Raw genomic sequence first — 19,220 nt, forward strand, 5'->3', positions numbered from 1 at the left:
CTCAACTGTTATACGAAGGCCACTATGGGTATGGAAGAACATTTGGGTATTGTGGGGCTGGAAACAATGGTTCTTGATTCCACAAAGCTTTACACTGGTGGTGTGGGTGTCATTGGGACATCTTCCCTCTGTCCCACAGGTGATGGGTAACTAACTATATGCCTGGTCTCCTGGGTCATGCAAAGAATGCCAACCAACTTTGGGAGTGGGTTTTGGCAGGAAAGGAATATTAGGATGCTTCTTCCTCACCCCTGCCTCTTCCCCAGTCCTCTGGTTAGAGCCCATTGCTCTCTCTGTTGCCCTGGTAACCGGCTCAGCAAGAAGAAACTCAAGCTCAGCAAAGCCTTCAGGTTCTCCGTCCTCTCAGCCTGCCTCTCTGTGGGCAGAAATAATGGGAGTTTAAGGGGCAGATACATTACTGCCTTTGGTAGCCCTGTCCAATACCTTTTTTAGAAGCTCGTGGGTTGGGCAGGCTCAGTTAAGCTTGTTGGCCTCCATTCCCTCAGTTAAGTAATTCTACACCACCCTACCTTTCTTATAGTAGTACAGATGCCCTATCAATCCCCCCAAACCCCACACTCAGTAGGGTCAGTTCATGGACCAACCTTGTAGGTAAAACAGCAAGGATTTGCAATTGCAAATACCTCTGATATCTGCAGCCTGCTAGGGTTGACCAACTCTGGCTATTTGGGTTTTTTGGTTGGTGTTTTTTGTTTGGTTTTTGGTTTTTCAAGACAGGGTTTCTCTGTAGCTTTTTGGAGCCTTTCCTGGACTAGCTCTGTAGACCAGGCTGGCCTCAAACTCACAGAGATCCGCCTGGCTCTGCCTCCTGAGTGCTGGGATTACAGTGTGTCATCACTGCCCGGCTTTGTTTTGTTTGTTTTTTTGTTTGCTTGAAACAGGGTTTCTCAGTGTAGTTTTGAAGCCTGTCCTGGAACTTGCTCTGTGGACCAAACTGGCCTCCAACTCAAATCCTCCCGTCTCCGGGCTTAAAGGTGTGTGCCACCACTGCCTGGCCCAATGCTGGGTATTTGAATCACCTGGGGAGCTTTCTAATCTAACAGAAGCCTTGGGCCTGCCTCAGAGGATCTCATAATTGATCTATGGTGTAACCCAGGCACCAGCAATTCTGAAAAGCTCCTCTGTGATTCCAGTGTGTAGCCATAGTGGAAACCACTGATGTTCTGGGAGTACTTAATGCCCCCCTTTCTTCTGATTCAAGGCCTTGAATGGAAGGGTTGGAAAACCAAGCCTTTAGTTTCTAGAAGTCTCTCAGTCCCTTTTATTTCCAGCCCCCACACCCTTTACCCTCCCTAATTTTTCACCCTTCCTAACCGACAATCCCAAATCCTGCCCAGAGAGGAGGTTACCAAGGCAACCGCTTAATCTGGTAACTGTGGCATGTGCACAAGAGAAGCCCTCCCCTCTTCTTATTTGGTTCCTAAAAGGTTACCTGGGGAGCTCCAAGCCATTCTAAGCCAGTTTCTACTTTCAACCTTGAGATGCTGAGTGTCCGAGTACGGGAACCCAGAAAGTCAATACTCAAACCTAGCTTCTTAGCCAAAATCAGAGCTATTTTTTTTTTTTTTGTTCCCTCTCCAAATCCACAGATGGGTGTGCAGAGCTTTATTTCTGTGAACACATGCACACATGCAACTGGGTTTGCACAGACAGCAACACAAGTGTAGTGCACACCCCGTCAGTCCCACCACTCCCAGCTATTAGCATTCCTGTCCTTCCATGCCTGGCTGGTGCACAGTAAACAGGGTTGGAGAATTGTCCAAGGAGCCCCACCCACCAGGATCCTGGTGATACTCCCTCACTGTGCATACCTAGCCTGGATGTGTTCACACTGTCTCTTCAGCCTCATCTTCCAATCGCAGTGTACCCTGGGTGGCAGAATGCTCTGGCATGGCCATCAGGAGTAAGGACAGCATTTCTCCCATTCCATGAACTTTATGTGCTTGGTGACAATAGTCAGCAATTTGGGGACCTACCACCCACCTCTTCGGTCTGGCTTCCTTTTGCTACTGCTACCTGGGCTAGGGTGCCCTTGTGTTCTTGGCCTCCTCTCGCTGCCTACTATCTTTTCACCCCAATTAGACCTGCCACGACCTGCTGGTCTGCCTGGCTCTTTCCTACCTGCCGGTACCTGCCTTACAGGGCGGCCCTGCACCACCTACTATACCCTATCAGAGAAGGATGTGGGTACCGCCCCCAGTGCCAATGCCAGTTCACCCAAGACGCCGTCCCAGCCCTTCTCACGGGTGGGAGATAAAGACCACATAACTGTGGGAAAGATGCCACGAGTTCAGAAGTCTTCTAAGCCTTACCTGTGTACAGGTCGGCGCGTCAAGGTGTACTTCAAAGGTTTTCCCTGGTTATTTGAAATGATCGTAAGAGACCCGGTAATCGAGAACCATTGGTTCTCCACTCCCCTCTCCATTGCTAAATCCCCCCGCCCCCTCTTTTGCCCTTTAGCTTCTGCGACTGTCAGAAACCAAGTCCGAATTTTCCTCGCGGTCAGCACCAGCGCCCAAGTTCAAGCCTCGCGCGGCCGCGTGGGGGCGGGCCTAGGCAGGGTAGGGGTGGGGACTGGATGAGGGGGCGCGGTCTCAATTCTGCCACCTTCCCCGGGGCCAGGAGCGCAGCCGCCGCCGCCGCCGCCGCGTCCTCAGCCTTGCGCTCCGCCCGCTGCCTCTGCCGCCTCAGCCCGGCCCCGGAGCGCTGAGCCGGGGACACCGGCCCCTCCGCCTGCCCGCCCGCCCTTCGGCCGCAGCCAGCATGGGGGGCTGCTGAGAGCCAGCTCCTCTCCCCTCTGGCACCTCCCCCGGCCACTGGCCACTGGACTCTGGCCAGCGAGCCTCGGCCACCTCTGGCTGGCAGTCCGGCGCCTGGCACGGCCCTCGGCTCTGCTCCTCCGGCTCTGAGCATCGTGTCCCCGCCCCCCCCGCCCGCGCCTGGGACACCTGGGTCCCCCGGCGGCCCCTGGGAGAGGGGCGGGGGGGGGGGGCATGAAGCCACTGGAGAAATTTTTGAAGAAGCAGACGTCGCAGCTGGCAGGGCGAGCGGTGGCAGGAGGTCCCGGCGGGGGTCCGGGTTGCTGCGGAGGGCCGGGAGGGGGTGGCGGCCCTGGCGGGGGCGGCGGTCCGACCGGGGGACCGCGGCCGCTGCAGCGGCGTCAGAGCGTGTCTCGCCTGCTGCTCCCAGCTTTCCTCCGAGAGCCCTCAGCCGAGTCCGGGCTGGAGCCACCGGCCGAGGAGGAAGGGGGAGAGCCGTTAGGGCTCTCGGAGGAGCCGGGCAGCGGGGGGCCGTGTTGGCTGCAGCTGGAGGAGGTGCCCGAGCCCGGGCCGCTGGGGTGCGGGGTACCCCTGCGCTCCCCTTCCTCGTACTCCTCAGATGAGCTATCCCCGGGCGAGCCCCTGGCTTCACCTCCCTGGGCCCCCCTGGGCGCCCCCGAGCGGCCAGAGCATCTTCTGAACCGGGTTCTGGAGCGCCTGGCTGGAGGGACTACCAGGGACAGCGGCGCCTCAGGTAAGTCTGCTCATCCCTCCCAGGGCCAGGGGGTGCCCTGGTTTCTTTTCTTGTCCTTAGCACCAGTGTAGGAGCTGAGGGTAACCCCGCAGTAATATAGGGGAAGGGGACATGGTAGGCCCACCGACCTTTCTCCGAACGTGAGCCTCATCCTCGGGGAAGAAGCCAACCATCCTCTCCTTCAGCCATCCTCCTCCCTCTCCCTTGGACGTTTAAGCCAGTCCCCCGTGGCCCTTGATACTGCCTACCTCCTCCCATGCCCCCAAATTAGGGCCTGACACCCTGATGGAAGGAAGCTTTCCAGCTGAGGTTTTACCACCCTCCAGACCATATCCGAGGCCTAAAAACCTTGACAAGATTCCCCTGGCTGTGTGGACGACCGCAGAGCACAGGCTGGCTCTCTTGGTGGGGCAGTGTGGATAGGCATAGGGCCCAGCTGCCTTTTGGGAAAGTGTCCTCCTTGGGGGTGAATTTGAAGGTCTTTAAGGAAGGCACCAGGAGACTGCAGCATCCAGAAGGAGCTGGGCCTCAGCGGCTCCCACCCTCCCTATGTCATGCCTCAGCATAAGGCTTCTTTGAAAAATAATAGCCACACCCCTAGAGGCTTGTTCCCTAAATGATGATACCGTTTCACCCCACTCCACCAGCACCCTATTAGAGAGCTCATGAGGAACCGAGGCCCCACATTACTGGTTAGCACTGAGGTGGAGGACATCAGGGTCTGTAGGTCTAATTAGACACTCCACTGAACCCATAAGGGTCTTAGGTTTGGGAGCCCAAAGTTGAGACCCTGAAGATGAGGGCGTTACACGTTGCTCCTCATCCTCTGCAAAATGCTGTCTTTAGAAGTAGATGTCGCTCCCCTCTACTCTGTTTGGTTTTTGGTTTGTTTGTTTTCCCCCCTTTTCTTTTCCTGAAGGTCTGGGTCCTCTCTTTTGGCTCGGGCTGCAGTTGCCCTGGGGAGCTGACACCTTTTGGATTTAATTAGAAAAAATATCAGACACACACAGCTCTCTTAACCATAACTTCCCGCCTACACCACACACCCTGTGTCTCTATGACACATTCCCCAGGGAGGCTGTGCGTTGGACCAGAGCCTGCTTTGGAAGAAACAGATGCCAAACTGTAGCCCCCGTATCAGCATCTCCCCCACTCTGCCCATGTTCCTTTCCCTTTACTCTGGTTTTATCATTCACACTCTAGTGAGATAAAGATGCTAGGAAGAACGTCAGGCCACCTTATGCCTAGTCCCCATCCATGGAGCTGGGCATGAGGGCCAGGGCGCTTCTCATTTACTTTCAGAATTCAGCAGGGTAGCTGGTCAGAGAGGGAGAGAGAGGTTGACTTTCTTTTTCTGCAGGGGCATGATGCCACAGATTGTTCAGTTTCCCCTGGGTTAAGACTCCCGAATTGTCACCCAGATTATCTGGCTTGGCAGGCTGAATCCCCAGAGAAACTGGTTTGGGAAATCGACCAGCTTAACCTGCCACTCCAATATTTCCAATACAAGCCGTGTTCTCAAGCCATTTGGTTTCCTCCCAGGCTTGTAGGAGGAAGCAACTGCTTGCTGAGGGCTCTCCACACCCAGCCAGAGCCCCTCAGAAGTCTAGGCAGCCCCTTGTGGCCACTAGATTCTACTCTGACACCCTGTTTGCCTCTCTGTTGAGAAAAGAACTAAAACTCAGTAATCTAGGTTCTTTTGGCTCGAGGCAAGTGCCTCTTAGCTGTGGGCCTCAGTTTCTCATCTGCGAAATGAAATAGATTGAAGTAGACAATCTTGGGTTCCCTCTCCCTTCAGGGCTGGCACTGGCAGCAGGGCAATTGTCAGAAGCCTTGGTTTTGTCCTGGAGCAGTGCCTGGGGACCTGGCCCTAACCTGTCCTGGTGAGGACACCTGGCTCCCACCCTGTGCCCTGCCTGTCTGTCTGTGTGTGCCAAGCAGCCCTGCCCCACCCCAAGGCTGGCTGCAAGTCAGGGCGACCTTGTACCTGGCTGACTGGCTGAGCCAGGCCCAGACAGGGGTGTGGAAGAAGGTGGTGAGAGGAACCCTCCCCTCTCCTCTTCATCATTAACCCTTCCACCTCTGGGCACCCAGAGGACACAGGAGCTCTATTTAAAGCCTGAGAACAAGGGGTGGCAGTCTGTCTCTCCTAACTTTAATGGGGCTGGTCCCCACCTGCCGTCTCAAAGCTGTGAGGTAAGGCGTGGTGAGGGAGGATGGACATACATCCCCACACACCTACACCCTCTGACTATAACCTCTGTTTGCCACTTCTCTGTTTAGGGTCCCTTCTGTGGACTCCTTTTTTCCTAGCAGACCTCAGGCACGGTGTATTATCTGACCAACTTCCCACACACTGAAAAGAAGTGTGCATGGCCTTCAGAGGCACCCCCCCCCTTCTCTCCAGCTGCCTTGGCAGCTGCCAGCCCCACCCCCGCAGCGGCTGCCCAGAACCTTCATACATGTGTGTGCGCGTGTGCAGAGCATGACAGGGCAGGTGGCCAGGGCTCCAGCCTTACCAAAGAGGCAAGAAATGAGGGCGCAGGGTTTCCAGACGGTTCTAGAAGCGCCATCCTGACATCTGCGACACCCATTGATCTCCACAGATATTCTGCTTGATGACATTGTCCTCACCCATTCCCTCTTCCTGCCAACCGAGAAGTTTCTACAAGAGTTACACCAGTAATATCCTTTTATGGAGCTTATAAAAGGGCAGACCAAGAGGGGAGTCATTCCCACCCACAAACTACAACCCAGTGCAAGCTTTCCCTGAGAAGATACAGCCGGCTCTCTATCTCATCAGCTGTGTGACCTTGGGCAGATGGCTTCACACCCGGAGCTTCAGTTTGCTTCAGTCAGTCAAGTGGAGATAAATAGTTGCTCTGCTCGGGGCTGCTCTGAGGATCAGCCTTGCCCCAGGTGTGGGAGTGCTCTGGGGAGACCTATACAAGTGGAAGGTGCAAGCCGGGCAGTGGTGATAGGCACCTTTAACCCCAGCATTCAGGAGGCAGAGGCAGGCAGATCTCTGTGAGTTCCAGGCCAGCCTGGTCTATAGAGCAAGTTCTAGGACAGCCAGCTACACAGAGAAACCCTGTCTCAAAAAAACAACCATAATAAAAAAATAAATAAATAAAAGATATTGCTCTAAACGTAGGGTTTGATATCAGCATTAGGCCGTGGTAGTGCTTCAGTGGGGTCAGCTAGAGATGAGCTACTGCCGGCCTATTGGTTGGGTCTCCTGCTAGCATATAGCATTCACTTTACTTGTTTTTTGTTTGTTTGTTTTTGTTTTTAGAGACAGGTCTCACTATGTAATCCTGGGTAGTTTGGACTTTTGTTGTTGTTGTTTTGAGACAGAGTTTCTCTGCGTGTTCCTGGCTATCCTGGAACTCTCTCTGTAGACCAGGCTGGCCTCGAACTCAGAGATCCGCCTACCTCTGCCTCCCGAGTGCTGGGATTAAAGGTGTGTGCCACCAGGCATTGGAACTTCTAATGTAGATCAGGCTATCATTAACCTGTGGTGGTCCTCTTGCCTCTGCCTCCTGAATGCTGGGATTACAGGACTGTACCACCATGCCTGGCTTCTTTGAATTATTTTAGAATCTGATTGTACCTGTCAGGCCCTTGAGGAGAATGTCAGGCTCTCTTAGAATAATCAGGCCTCACCATGAGGTAAGGTCAGGTTTGTGGGTTGGCCAGAGATTAGATGGGTCCTGGCAATATTCTCAAGCGAACCTCTTTAACAGGCAAGAGCTGAATGTGGTCAAGTTGAAGCCCTCACTCCTTGTACTGTCAGCAAAACCGTGGCTGGTATGAGTAAAAAACTCTTGGTTCCAAGGCCCTGAAAACCTTTCCTCTGGTACCCAAGCCCAGAATATTTGGGGGCAATTTGCGTTTCCCAATTTCCTTGGCTATCCAGAACTTTTACTTAACTTAGGGGTCAGCTTTGTTCAGTCAAGGGATGTGGAGGGTCCAGAGGGGCTGGGCCGGAAGCAAGCCTGTCTAGCTCTACTCCTCCATTTCTTGGATACCTACCAAGGACTGTTACAAGAGGAAGAAGGGGCCGGCCACATTATCAAGGTGGGCCTGACAAGGAAAAGGTGTATGAGCTGGCTCTCAGCTCTGGAAGGGGGCCCTTTGAAGGAGTCACACTCTGCAAGGTGGGCATCTGGAGCAAAAGATGCCAGTGGGCTTCGGTCCCTGTGATTCCTGAGTGCTTGAGGCATGGAGGCCATGCCTCAGTCCTTGCAGTGAGTGGTCCTTAGGATCAGACATCTGCCTTCACCTCATCTGTCACTCTCTCTAGGAACTGTATCTGCTGATTATGAAGGATGAGTCCCTTTACCAAGACCTCCGAGAGGACACTCTGAGGCTGCACCAGCTGGTGGAGACAGTGGAGCTAAAGTGAGGGGGAGGGGTTCCCTGAATTCCTCTATTATAGGGGCTGCCTCTGGTCTTGTGGCTTCAACATATTAGTTTGTCTGCTTGCTTGCTTCTGAGATATTTATTTATTTTTATCATTTTGCCTGCATGTGTATCTGTGTATCACCTGCATGCTTGGGTGCGCTGAGGTCAGAAGAGGGCATTGGGTCCCCAGGAACTTGAGTCACAGACAGCTGTGAGCCACCACGTGGTTGCTGGGAACAGAGATGGGGTCCTCTGCAAGAGCAGCCAGTGCTCTAAACCACTGAGCCATCTCTCCAGCCCCTTCAACTCTTCAATATGGTTTCTTTCAGCTCCTTTCCTTTACTGGACAGTAACACAGAACCACAGAACACTGTTTCTAACCCAGTCTTTTTTCTTTTTTTTTTTCTTTTTTCTTTTTTTGGTGGGGAGGGCTAAGCAACATGTCTTACTATATAGCTCAAGCTAACCCCCAACTTACTGTGTGGCCCAAGATGGCTTCTACCAATAATCTTCCTGTCTCAGATACCAGGTCCAGGCTTTTTTAGTTTTTGTCCATTTTTCCATCGGTTTGTCTATTAATATGGTAGTGTTCTGGCAGATATTTAACAACCTGTGCTTTATGAGAAACAGCTCTGGTTGATCGCTCTGATTCTCACAGTGTAAATTCTCTCACCAAGCTATCAACAAGGCATCACTGACCGCAAAGCTGGGATGCGATCTGCAGTAGTGGTTACTAGTGTTCCCACCACATTGTTACAGAAGCGTCAAAAAGCCGGAGCGTAGGCAATACAAAACAGCAAAAAAGAACTTAGAAAACTACCGTTCCTTTCTTTTTTTCTTAGTTATTTATTTTTGAGACAGAGTCCTTGAAACCTGCAGCAATCTTTCTGTATTTGCCTCCAAGGTGAGATTATGGATTTGTGCCGTGCTGCCTGGCTTGGAACTGTCTTTTTTATAATAATTTATTTGACCTCAAGTTTGCAAAATGTGTGTGTATGAGTGAACACACACATATTTAATAGCTGTCCTTAGAAAGTCAGTTAGTGTACTGTGGCTCATACATTTTTTAATCTCAGCACCTGAGAGGCAGAGGCAGGGAGATCTCTATGAGTTCAAGATCAGCCTGGTCTACAGAGCGAGTTCCAGGATAGCTAAAGCTACACAAAGAAGCCCTGTCTTGGAAAAAAAAAAATCAGTTAGCAGGGACTGCTCTTAACAAGTGGTTAAGAGCACTTGTTGCTCTTCCAAAGGACCCAGGTTGGATTCCCAGCACCCACATGGCCACTAACAACCACCTGTAACTCCAGTTCCAGAGGATCTGATGCCCTCTTCTGACCTCCAAATGTAGTGCTTGCACATGGTACACAAGGCAAAACACCCATACACATTCAAAATACAAATGAATCTTACAAAAACAATATCTATCAGTTAGGCGTGGTGGCACATCCCTGTAATCCTAGGTATTCAGGAGGCTTAAGGAGAAGAATCATCAATTCTAGGCCACCTTGGACAACTTAGTGAGATCATGTCTCAAATTAAAAAAAAAAAAAAAAAATTAGGGCTGGGGAGATGGCTCAGAGGTTAAGAGCACTGGCTGTTCTTCCAGAGGTCCTGAGTTCAATTCCCAGCAACCACATGGTGGCTCACAACCATCTGTAATGAGATCTGGTGCCCTTTTCTGGCGTGCAGGCATACATACAGGCAGGGCATTGTATACATAATAAATAAATAAGTCTTTAAAAAAAATTAATAAGGGCTTGGGATATAGCTCAGTGGTGGGCTGCTTGTCTAATATGTGTAAGGTCCAGGGTTTAAGCCCCGCAATTACCTAAACGAACAGTTGGTAGAATTCCCCCAAACTGACCTCACTAGCTTCAGGACAGGAGTACATTTCTCCTCTCCATTCCTGGTGCTACAAGGTTCATTAACTCTTGCCTAGACTGTTGCCATGGCCCATTCAGGACTTCCCGCTCGGGACTTCAGCTCCTGGCCTTGCATCTTTCTGCCTCCTCTCTTCTGACACCAAAGATATTTTCTAGACTTCCTCAAACGATGCCTCCACCCTCCTGTTCCCAAAGCATCCGTGTTCCCTAACGTCTCCAAGTTAAATGCCCTCGCACAGCATCAGCACCCCCTCCCTTCCTGCACCCCCTCCCTTCCTGCACCCCCCTCCCTTCCTGCCATCTGCTGATCTTTCCCATCTCCTCTCATACATCCCTCTTCACCTGTTACTCCGGCAACTTTTGTGCGTCCCTACTTTTTCTTCCCGTGATCCTTTAAGGTCCAGGTCAGGGGCCATCTCTTCCATGGAAACACCTCAGATTTGCCCTTCCTTCGGGAAGAGTTTCCATCCTCCCCCACACCACATCACTCCCCGGTACCTTTGCCATCTCACCAACACTTCCTGACTTCCTGGCTGGTGTTAGAAGTAGCTGCGTGCACGTCTGTCTCCTTCGCAGACTGTGAAGTCCTTTTCGGCAAAACTCAGACATCTGATGTCCTACTACCTATCATGTGCCAAGAAGTGTGCTAGACCCTGAAGGGTGAAAAACACTCCGTATAAACTAATCCCGTTCCTCAAAACCTGTCAGTCTTGTAGAAAAGATGTCCTGAACACAAACAATATTGTTTTATGGCATTTGAGACTCCTAGATGGGTAGCCTAGGGAGGAGCCCCTGAAAGAGGCGGCATTGGATCCGGATCATCACTTGGACAGTCGTCCTATGCTGGTCCTTGTGCTTTCCCTGTTGATGTTCCTGCCTGGTGCTCCATATGCCTGGCAGGGCTTGCTGATGCCCGGCTGTGTTCCTGCCAGGACTCCAGAGGACAGCCAGCCGCCCGGCAAGCCGGTTAAACCGCTCTTCCGCCACTTCCGCCGCATAGACTCCTGTCTGCAGACCCGGGTCGCTTTCCGGGGCTCTGATGAGAGTAAGTATGGCCATCAGGAAAAGCATAATTTTCTGGGGTGGCTCAGGGAGGTGGATGGGGTCCCTGGGCCTTCTGCACCTTCAACGGAGTCTCCACAGCCCCTTTCACAGAACCCTTCCTGTCTTTGCCCAGTCTTCTGCCGGGTCTACATGCCTGACCACTCTTACGTGACCATACGCAGCCGCCTCTCAGCATCAGTGCAGGACATTCTGGGCTCTGTGACAGAGAAGCTGCAGTATTCGGAAGAGCCGGCAGAGCGTGAGGATGCCCTCATCCTGGTCGCTGTTGCCTCCTCTGGAGGTGAGGGTCAGCACATTAGGCAGGGGTAAAGGCTAAATTCGAGATCCTTGATACTCAGAGTGTCATCTTGGGTCCAGCCTTGGTGAGTGCATGCATCACCTAGGAGACCCTACCCCAAATCTACAGGATTAGAATCTACAATTTGGACCAGACCCGCCCCCCTCCCACTCAGGGGATCCCTATGCACATTTAAATTTGGGACACACTGGTTCAGAATCATTCAGTTCTGTCCTGGGTGCTACCTAATACCCACCTGGAGATTGTGTTCTGGTCCTTCACACACAACTCTCCCCAGCATTTCATATGCTCCATTTTTTTTTTTTTTAAGGCTGAAGACATAGGGTAGGTCCTAATCCTGTGGAGAGGCAAAGAGCCAGCAATAGCATAGTGTGTGTGTGTGTGTGTGTGTGTGTGTGTGTGTGTGTGTGTGTGTATTGTATAAAACCTTATATTGAGGGCTAGAGAAATGTCTCAGAGGTTAAGAGCACCGACTGCTCTTCCAGAGGTCCCAACTTCAATTTCCAGCAACCACATGGTGGCTCACAACCATCTGTAATGAGATCTGGTGCCCTCTTCTGTATACATAATAAATGAATAAATCTTAAAAAAAAAAAAAGGCCAGGCGGTTGTGGCGCACAGCTGTAATCCCAGCACTCAGGAGGCAGAGGCAGGTGGATCTCTGTGAGTTCGAGGCCAGCCTGGTCTACAGAGCTAGTCCAGGACAGGCTCCAAAGCTACAGAGAAACCCTGTCTCAAAAAAACCAAAACAAACAAACAAACAAACAAACAAAAACAACAACAAAAAAAAAAACCCCTCAGGCTGGTCTAGAATTTACAGTCTTTCCTGCCTCAGCCTCCCAAGTGCCAGGACTTCAGGCATGCTCAGTCATGCTAATCTTTGCTTTATTTTCCATAAAGAAAAAAAGTGTTCCAGCCTGTCCAGTGTCATAGAGATGAAGGAATGAGAAACAGGTTACATATGGGGTGGAGTCTATAAATGCAGGAGAAAACGTTTAACAATTTAATGTAAATATGGTATAAGCTGGTGACGATAAGAATCCCATTAATCTAGGATGTGTCCGAAGAGTGTTATAGGTTTCTGGGTGGGAAGGGTGATGGTGGCTCAGGTATGTATGTGAGAGGTGTAGGTGGCCAAAGCTGAACAGCCTGTTCCTCTGCAGAGAAGGTCCTCCTCCAGCCAACGGAAGACTGTGTTTTCACCACTCTGGGCATCAACAGCCACCTGTTTGCCTGTACCCGGGACAGCTATGAGGCTTTGGTAAGAATTCCTTCACCTGTCTTGGCTGGTAACAAGAGCTGGGGGGAGGGGCTGCCGAGAGCACGTCTCTCACCCTACCACAGGGAGCCAAGTTTCTCTGACCCCACCTGCCACCAGGTACCCCTTCCTGAGGAGATCCAGGTCTCCCCTGGAGACACAGAGATCCACCGGGTGGAACCTGAAGATATTGCCAACCATCTCACCGCCTTCCACTGGGAGCTCTTCCGATGTGTGCATGAGGTGGGCCTGAGGCTTGTGCTGGGGGTGGAGGTGGGGTGGGCCAGGTGCTGGTAGGCGGCTGCTTTTGCAGCAGACAGTCCTAGTTAGAAGGCTCCCTGGCAGCACACAGGTGGGCAGAGCACAAGTAAAACCTTTGTAGGCCTTTGTCCCTCATCTGGGAAAACAGGAGAGAGCCTCTAAGGCAGCCTGTTTCAGGGGCTGCCTACATAGACTCTGAATTGGAATTCATATCAGGATTCATAAAGATGTTTACTATCGAGCTGAGGGTGTAACTCAGTTGGTAGAGTGCTTGCCTAGCATGCACAAAACCCTGGGTTTGGTCCTCACCACTGAATAAATCAGGTGTGGTGGTGGATGCCTGTAGTCTCAGCCCTTGGGAAGTGGAGGCAGAAGAAGCCAGATTATCCTGGGCTACATGATGAGTTGGAGATACAGGAAACCCCATATCAAAACGAAAAAATAAGGGGGCTGGAGAGATGGCTCAGATGGTTAAGTGGTCCTCTTCCAGAGGACCCAGGTTCAAATCCCAGTACCCACATGGAAGCTAACAACTGTCTGTAACTCCAAGACCTTCACACAGACATACATGCAGGCAAAACACCAAAGCATGTGAAATAAAAGTAAATAAATTAAAACAAACAGACAAAAAAAAAATGAGGGCCTGAGAATTGGCTTAGAGGTTAAGAGTGCTTGCTGCTCTTCCAGAGGGCCAGAGTTGAGTCCCAGCCCCATCAAAACCAGTGGCCAGTGGCTTACAACCACCTGTAACTCCAGCGTCAGGGGCTCTGATGCCCACTTCTGGCCTTTACACAAATGTGCACATAGATGTGTGCGCGTGCGCGCGCGCACACACACACACACACACACACACACACACACACACACACAAATAAATATTAAAGTCTTAGTTTGTTGATTTTGAAACAGAGTCTTAGTATATAGCCCTGGCTGTCCTGGAACTCACTCTGTAGCCCAGGCTGGCCTTGAACTCACAGAGATCCACCTGCCTCTGCCTCTTGAGTGCTGGGATTAAAGGCATGCACCATCACACCTGGCAATTTTATTCTGAGATTTATTTTTAATTGTGAGTGTATATGTGTGTGTGTATGTGCATGTGTGTGCATGCATACATGCCCACATGTGATACAGTTGCCCACAGAGGTCAGAGACATCAGATCCCCCTGACAGTTGTGAACCTCCTTTTGTGGGTGCTGGGAACCAAATTTAGGTTTTCTGGATGATCAGTACACATTTTAACCACTGAGCAATATCTCCAGCCCCAAAAATAAAAAACATTTTCTAAATTATTATTATTATTATTATTATTATTTATTCATGAGTACTTGTATATTTCTGTGTATAAGGTCATAGAGGTGTCAGATTCCCTGGAGTAACAGGCAGTTGTAAGCTGCCTAATGTGGGTGCTGGGAATTGAACTTGGGTCCTCTGCAAGATCAATATGTGATCTTAACCACTGAGCCATCGCTCCATCCTCTAAAAAAAAGAAAGAAAGATAAAAGGCAGTGATAAGTGTCTCCCAGAGGGAAGAGAACACAGATTTCAGCAAGGGCATGGGCGTGGTCCCTCCTTGCTCACTACGTGGAGAACACTGTTCCCACTAGTTGTCTCCAGTAAGTCCTCTCCTGTCCCATGTTTCTATTTTCATACCCACTCACTCCTGTCTTTCCTTCTCCATGTGCTCTGTGCGTCCGGTCCGGCCGTCTTCCTACCCACATCCCCATTGCCCCGGCTTCCGCTCTGCCCGGTGGTTGCAGCTGGAGTTCGTGGACTATGTGTTCCACGGGGAGCGTGGTCGCCGGGAGACAGCCAACTTGGAGCTGCTGCTGCAGCGCTGCAGCGAGGTCACTCACTGGGTGGCCACGGAGGTGCTGCTCTGTGAGGCCCCGGGCAAGCGGGTCCAGCTGCTCAAGAAGTTCATCAAGATCGCCGCCATGTGAGTGCTGCTGCTGCTGGAGGCTGGGGAGGTACCAGTTCCCAGATGCGCCCTAACCTCGCTGCCTCCCTCCCTCCCACACAGCTGCAAGCAGAATCAGGACCTCCTGTCCTTCTATGCTGTGGTTATGGGACTGGATAACGCTGCCGTCAGCCGCCTGCGGCTCACCTGGGAGGTGAGGCGACCTCTCCCTTCTCTCCCCACAGTGCCAGACTGGTCATGCCACCTCAGGATCTGTGGTCCCCTCCTGCTGCTGCTGCTCTGTGGGGAATCTTTGTGCCAGTGGGAAGCAGGTGCCCTCTCCTGGCCTCTGCTTCTCAGGGCGTAGAGCTTTGCACATCACGTCTTTGCAAATTAGTAAAAGGTAGCTAGACTCCCAGCCCATGTGCCCTTACTGTGAGCATCAGCTGAGTCTCTGTCAGCACTCACTGGGAGCGCCTTTGTCCACGGTGCCTGCATAGGTCTTACTATGTCCAGAATAATTTGTTCCTCAGGGAGTTCCAGGCTGGTTTACCCTTAGGGCTGATTCTATGTCCTCACCTGCTAGCATTTCCTCCCCCTGAAAGACATGTAAGCCTATAACCCTCTAAGAAAGACTAATCACATGCGTCCATGAAATTCAAGAAGCTCCACGCTGACATTTCTTTTTTTTCTCCCTTCGAACTCTCTGCAGAAACTGCCAGGGAAATTCAAGAACCTCTTCCGCAAATTTGAGGACTTGACGGTGAGTGGGGTTGGCTTTCATCAGCTCCTAGAGAATGAGAAACACCTTTGGGGGGGGGTACCAGGGGCCCATCTGTTTCTGCTCCTTCTCTGGAATGCTAGGACCCCTGCCGGAACCATAAAAGCTACCGAGAAATCATCTCCAAAATGAAGCCCCCTGTGATTCCGTTCGTGCCCCTGATCCTCAAAGGTCAGTCCCTCCCACGCTGTGCCTCTCCTCTCCACAATCCCTTCTTCCACATCCTAGGCCTGCCTCAGAGCCCCTCTCAATTCAGCTGTGAGTGCCTACTTGCAGAGAAGTGCCCCCCCCCCAAACCGCATGTGTCTTGGAGGGGGGCATGGGTTCCCTCTGCCTACACAGTCCTCACATTTAGCTGTCTTTCTGTTCCCTAGACCTGACCTTCCTGCACGAGGGGAGTAAGACCCTGGTGGATGGTTTGGTGAACATTGAGAAGTTGGTGAGTGGTACCTGGGAGCGAGGGGCTGTGCCCATCCTTTCCCCCTCTCCCGTCACTGTCACTTCCTCAAAATAGCAGCCTTCTCCTCTGGTGCCCAGCTTGCCTAACAGACTCCAGACTGTCTCTCTGGTGGCGTCACTGTGGCAACCCACCCACCAGAGGCAAAGCTGACAGGCAGTTTGCGGGCCATTCTACCTCCCTCTCTTGGCACCTTGCTCTCACCCATCCTTTGGCCCTTCAGAGGCCCCATCCCTGGAGCCTGGAGATGGCAGAACTGGCTAACTCAGTTGAGAACGAAGGGGGAAGCGGCTGTCTGTGCCCTTTTCGGGGCTAATTCCTTGTCATCTCCCAGCATTCCGTGGCTGAGAAAGTGAGGACAATCCGAAAATACCGGAGCCGGCCCCTCTGTGAGTACCTGGTCCTCAGTGAGCGTGCAAGAGGGAGTGGGAGAACTCCATGTTTTGTTACACTGCTCAGTTCTTTCTTCGCTTGGGCTCCCTGCCGATAGCTGTCCCCATTCACCCCTTCGCCCTGCCCTGCCCTGCCCAGGCATGCATATAGGGGATAAAAGGAAGCTGAGAGCTGACCACTTCTCCCTCTCTACACCCCAGGCCTGGACATGGAGGCCTCCCCACATCACCTGCAGACCAAGGCCTATGTGCGCCAGTTCCAGGTCATCGACAACCAGAATCTCCTCTTCGAGCTCTCCTACAAGCTGGAGGCTAATAGTCAATGAGAGTTGAGGGGCCCAGCTGCTCCCACCTAGGTCCTTGGCACCTGGTACTCAAGCACTTTGCACGACGCCCTCAACAACCCACATCGGCCATCTTTCCCCTGGAGTTGGGTTGATCTACCAGAATGCATAAGTGTGTCTGTCTGTCCTGCTGAGGCCCTCTTACCATGCTCCTCCACACTCCTGGTTTCTGACCTCTCCCAGTGAGGTCTATTCCAGAGATGGAGTTTCCAGACTCTGCTTCCCAAGCAGGAAGGAAGCACCCGCTGCCAGATCTCAGCTGTGGTACCGGAGGCACTGGAAGCCTTCTTCCCCGCCACCTGATTATTTCCCCCTTATGGGGGCTGAGATCCCTGGATACACACCCCAAGACAGTGTGTGTGTGTGTGTGTGTGTGTGTGTGTGTGTGTGTGTGTGTGATTTACATGTCCCCTCTTAGGGAACAAGAGTGCATCTGATAAGGTAGGGAGAGTATCACAAGTGGGGATTTTGTTTGCTTGGTTGTTTTTGTTTTTTTTTGCTTTTGTTTTTTGAGGATCCCTTCTGTTTGGTGCTACCCTTGTTGACTCTGTCTCCCTCCCTTCCTTCCTCCCTCCCTCCCTCCCTGCCCAACTCCACCTGCTGTCCTACATGTGAAAACTGTGGGCCAACCTGTTCCTGAAGGCAGGCAATATCAGAAGGCAAGAGAGTTAGTACCCATTAGCTCCTGTAAATCCCACATCCAAGCTTCCCCAAGATTTCTGGGTATATGACAGTGAGAGGCATAAAGATGCTCAGGGAAACACAGGCTTACGCTGCCTCCAGGACCCTGCATCTCTGCCCGGCAGTGGGTAGAATGCAGTGGTATCGGGAGATAGGGAGGGGCACCTGTTGCCCATACCTCTCTGCTTTTGGGGGTATCTCACTGCTAAGGGGGGAGTTGTCATCCTTCTTCTGGCTCTGTGTCTGCCACCAACCACACAGTCTGGCTATCTGTCTTCACCCCTACCCCGCCCTTTGTCTTTCTATAGACTCAGGGTGGACCTCAGTACCTGGGGCAGCTGGCGCCTCCCTAAGTGGGGAGGCAGGGCAGCATTGGTTGTAAAGAAGAAGCTGGGCTCCAGAAAGGCCTTTATTACCTCTCCGGCACCCTTCCCTCTCCCATCAAGGGCTCCAGGGCTGAGGGGTTGCAGGGGCTCTTGGCAGCTACTGGGTGGGGCTTCCTGGCACAGCCTCACCCTCCTTCCTGACCCTTCTGAAGAGGTAACGGTGGCCGTGGCAGCTGGGAAATCAGCTGTAGCTCCTGCTCTGGGAGTGGATATATTTTTTACCCAAAGCTCTGGAATTGTACATTTATTTTTTAAAACCCAAAGAGGGAAAGAACCTTGTATCATATGTAAACATTGTATCATAGGTTATGTTGTACAGTCCCTTTTATACAGCAGTTCCTGTCAAAATACCCACAGACATGCCATACCACTCCCCCAAGCTCCTAGTGGTGATGGTGACCATGCCACCACCACCCCCAGCCCATGATGGTAATGGTAACCATATCTCCCCATACTCTGCTTCTTCCATGCAACTTCTGGCTGCTCCCCCTGCAGCCCAAGCTTCCTGCCCCTCTTCAGCAACCCCTCATCAGCCTTCTCTAGTTCCCTAGCCTCCAAGAACACCTCCTCCCCATCCGTTGGCTGCTGCTTGCCTCTGATTGTGATGCTTGCCCCACTGCTTCTCAGGGGCTCCCACCCCCCAACCCTGTAGCTTTAACGGAGTGAACCGTGTGTATTGTACAGGCCCAGTTGTCAATGAAGAAACCGCTGGATAGAGAAAATACACTCAAGTCTATGAATGAACTGCCCAGTGTTCTCCAGTGTTTCTCTGAAACGGGGGGGTGGGGGGAAGGGCTGAGCTTGGGAGAGGGAACAGGGGGTGCCCTCCCAGCACTTAAGCCTCCTCAGCAGGGCTGTCTAGAGTGACCTGGCAAATGTGAGTGGGAGAAGAAGGAGCCTGCCTCACAAGATCTGTGTCTGGTGTCTGGAACTCAGGAGATGTTTCTGTTCTCACCTCTTCCGGGTCACTTGGATATGGGCTCACACTTCTAACCCTGCAAGGTCTGAGGTGAAGTTATAGGGCTGGATGGGGCAGGCCTGCTCTCCCGGCCCTGCTCAGCCTGCTGCAGGCCACACAAGCTTAAAAAGCAGCCGGCAGTTACCAGTCTTGCCAAGACAGAGAGGCACACGGAGCCTGTGTTAACGCTCGCGGTAGCCTGACCTCCAGGAGACACTGCGCACTTAGATAGCCTTATGTGAGCCCTTAGCTCGTCTAAGTCTCCCTGGATCTTGCTATCAGACCTCTCATTCTCCCAACTTTGCTCTGCTTTTGACTGGGTTTCCACTCAGCTTTTCAAGGCAAAAGCCAGAACTTAGGGGCCCGTGAGCTGGCTGACGAGTAAAGTGTGCTTCCCCTGCAAGTCTGGTGATGACCAGTGTTTGAAAGCGGAACCTGTGTAAAAGTGGAAGGAGAGAAAAGACATCACAAATTGTCCCCTGGCTGCTATGCACCCACCGTGGCTTCTGCGCATGCGCCCATCCACAAACACATTGACCAGCTGGGTGTGGTAGTACGTGCCTGTAATCCCAGCACTTGGGGGTGGTGGTGGCAGGATAGCGAGGTCTATGGACGACA

At 52.1% G+C, this 19,220-nt stretch overlaps 1 protein-coding gene across 1 annotated transcript; it reads left to right on the forward strand.

Moving 5' to 3' along the window:
* Positions 1-2,642: 2,642 nt before the first annotated feature.
* Rapgefl1 (Rap guanine nucleotide exchange factor like 1) lies at positions 2,643-18,388 on the forward strand. The gene is made up of 15 exons (XM_036197063.1): positions 2,643-3,534; positions 6,141-6,219; positions 7,479-7,614; positions 7,841-7,938; positions 10,757-10,869; positions 11,002-11,169; positions 12,351-12,448; positions 12,566-12,688; positions 14,464-14,642; positions 14,727-14,817; positions 15,316-15,366; positions 15,468-15,555; positions 15,759-15,823; positions 16,176-16,230; positions 16,435-18,388. The coding sequence occupies exons 1-15, from the start codon at positions 3,015-3,017 to the stop codon at positions 16,557-16,559; spliced, it is 1,989 nt and encodes a 662-aa protein (XP_036052956.1). The 5' UTR covers positions 2,643-3,014; the 3' UTR covers positions 16,560-18,388.
* The last annotated feature ends 832 nt before the right edge of the window (positions 18,389-19,220 follow it).

Source organism: Onychomys torridus, chromosome 8 (genome assembly GCF_903995425.1).
Source record: "Onychomys torridus chromosome 8, mOncTor1.1, whole genome shotgun sequence".
In the NCBI taxonomy this organism is placed as follows: domain Eukaryota; kingdom Metazoa; phylum Chordata; class Mammalia; order Rodentia; family Cricetidae; genus Onychomys; species Onychomys torridus.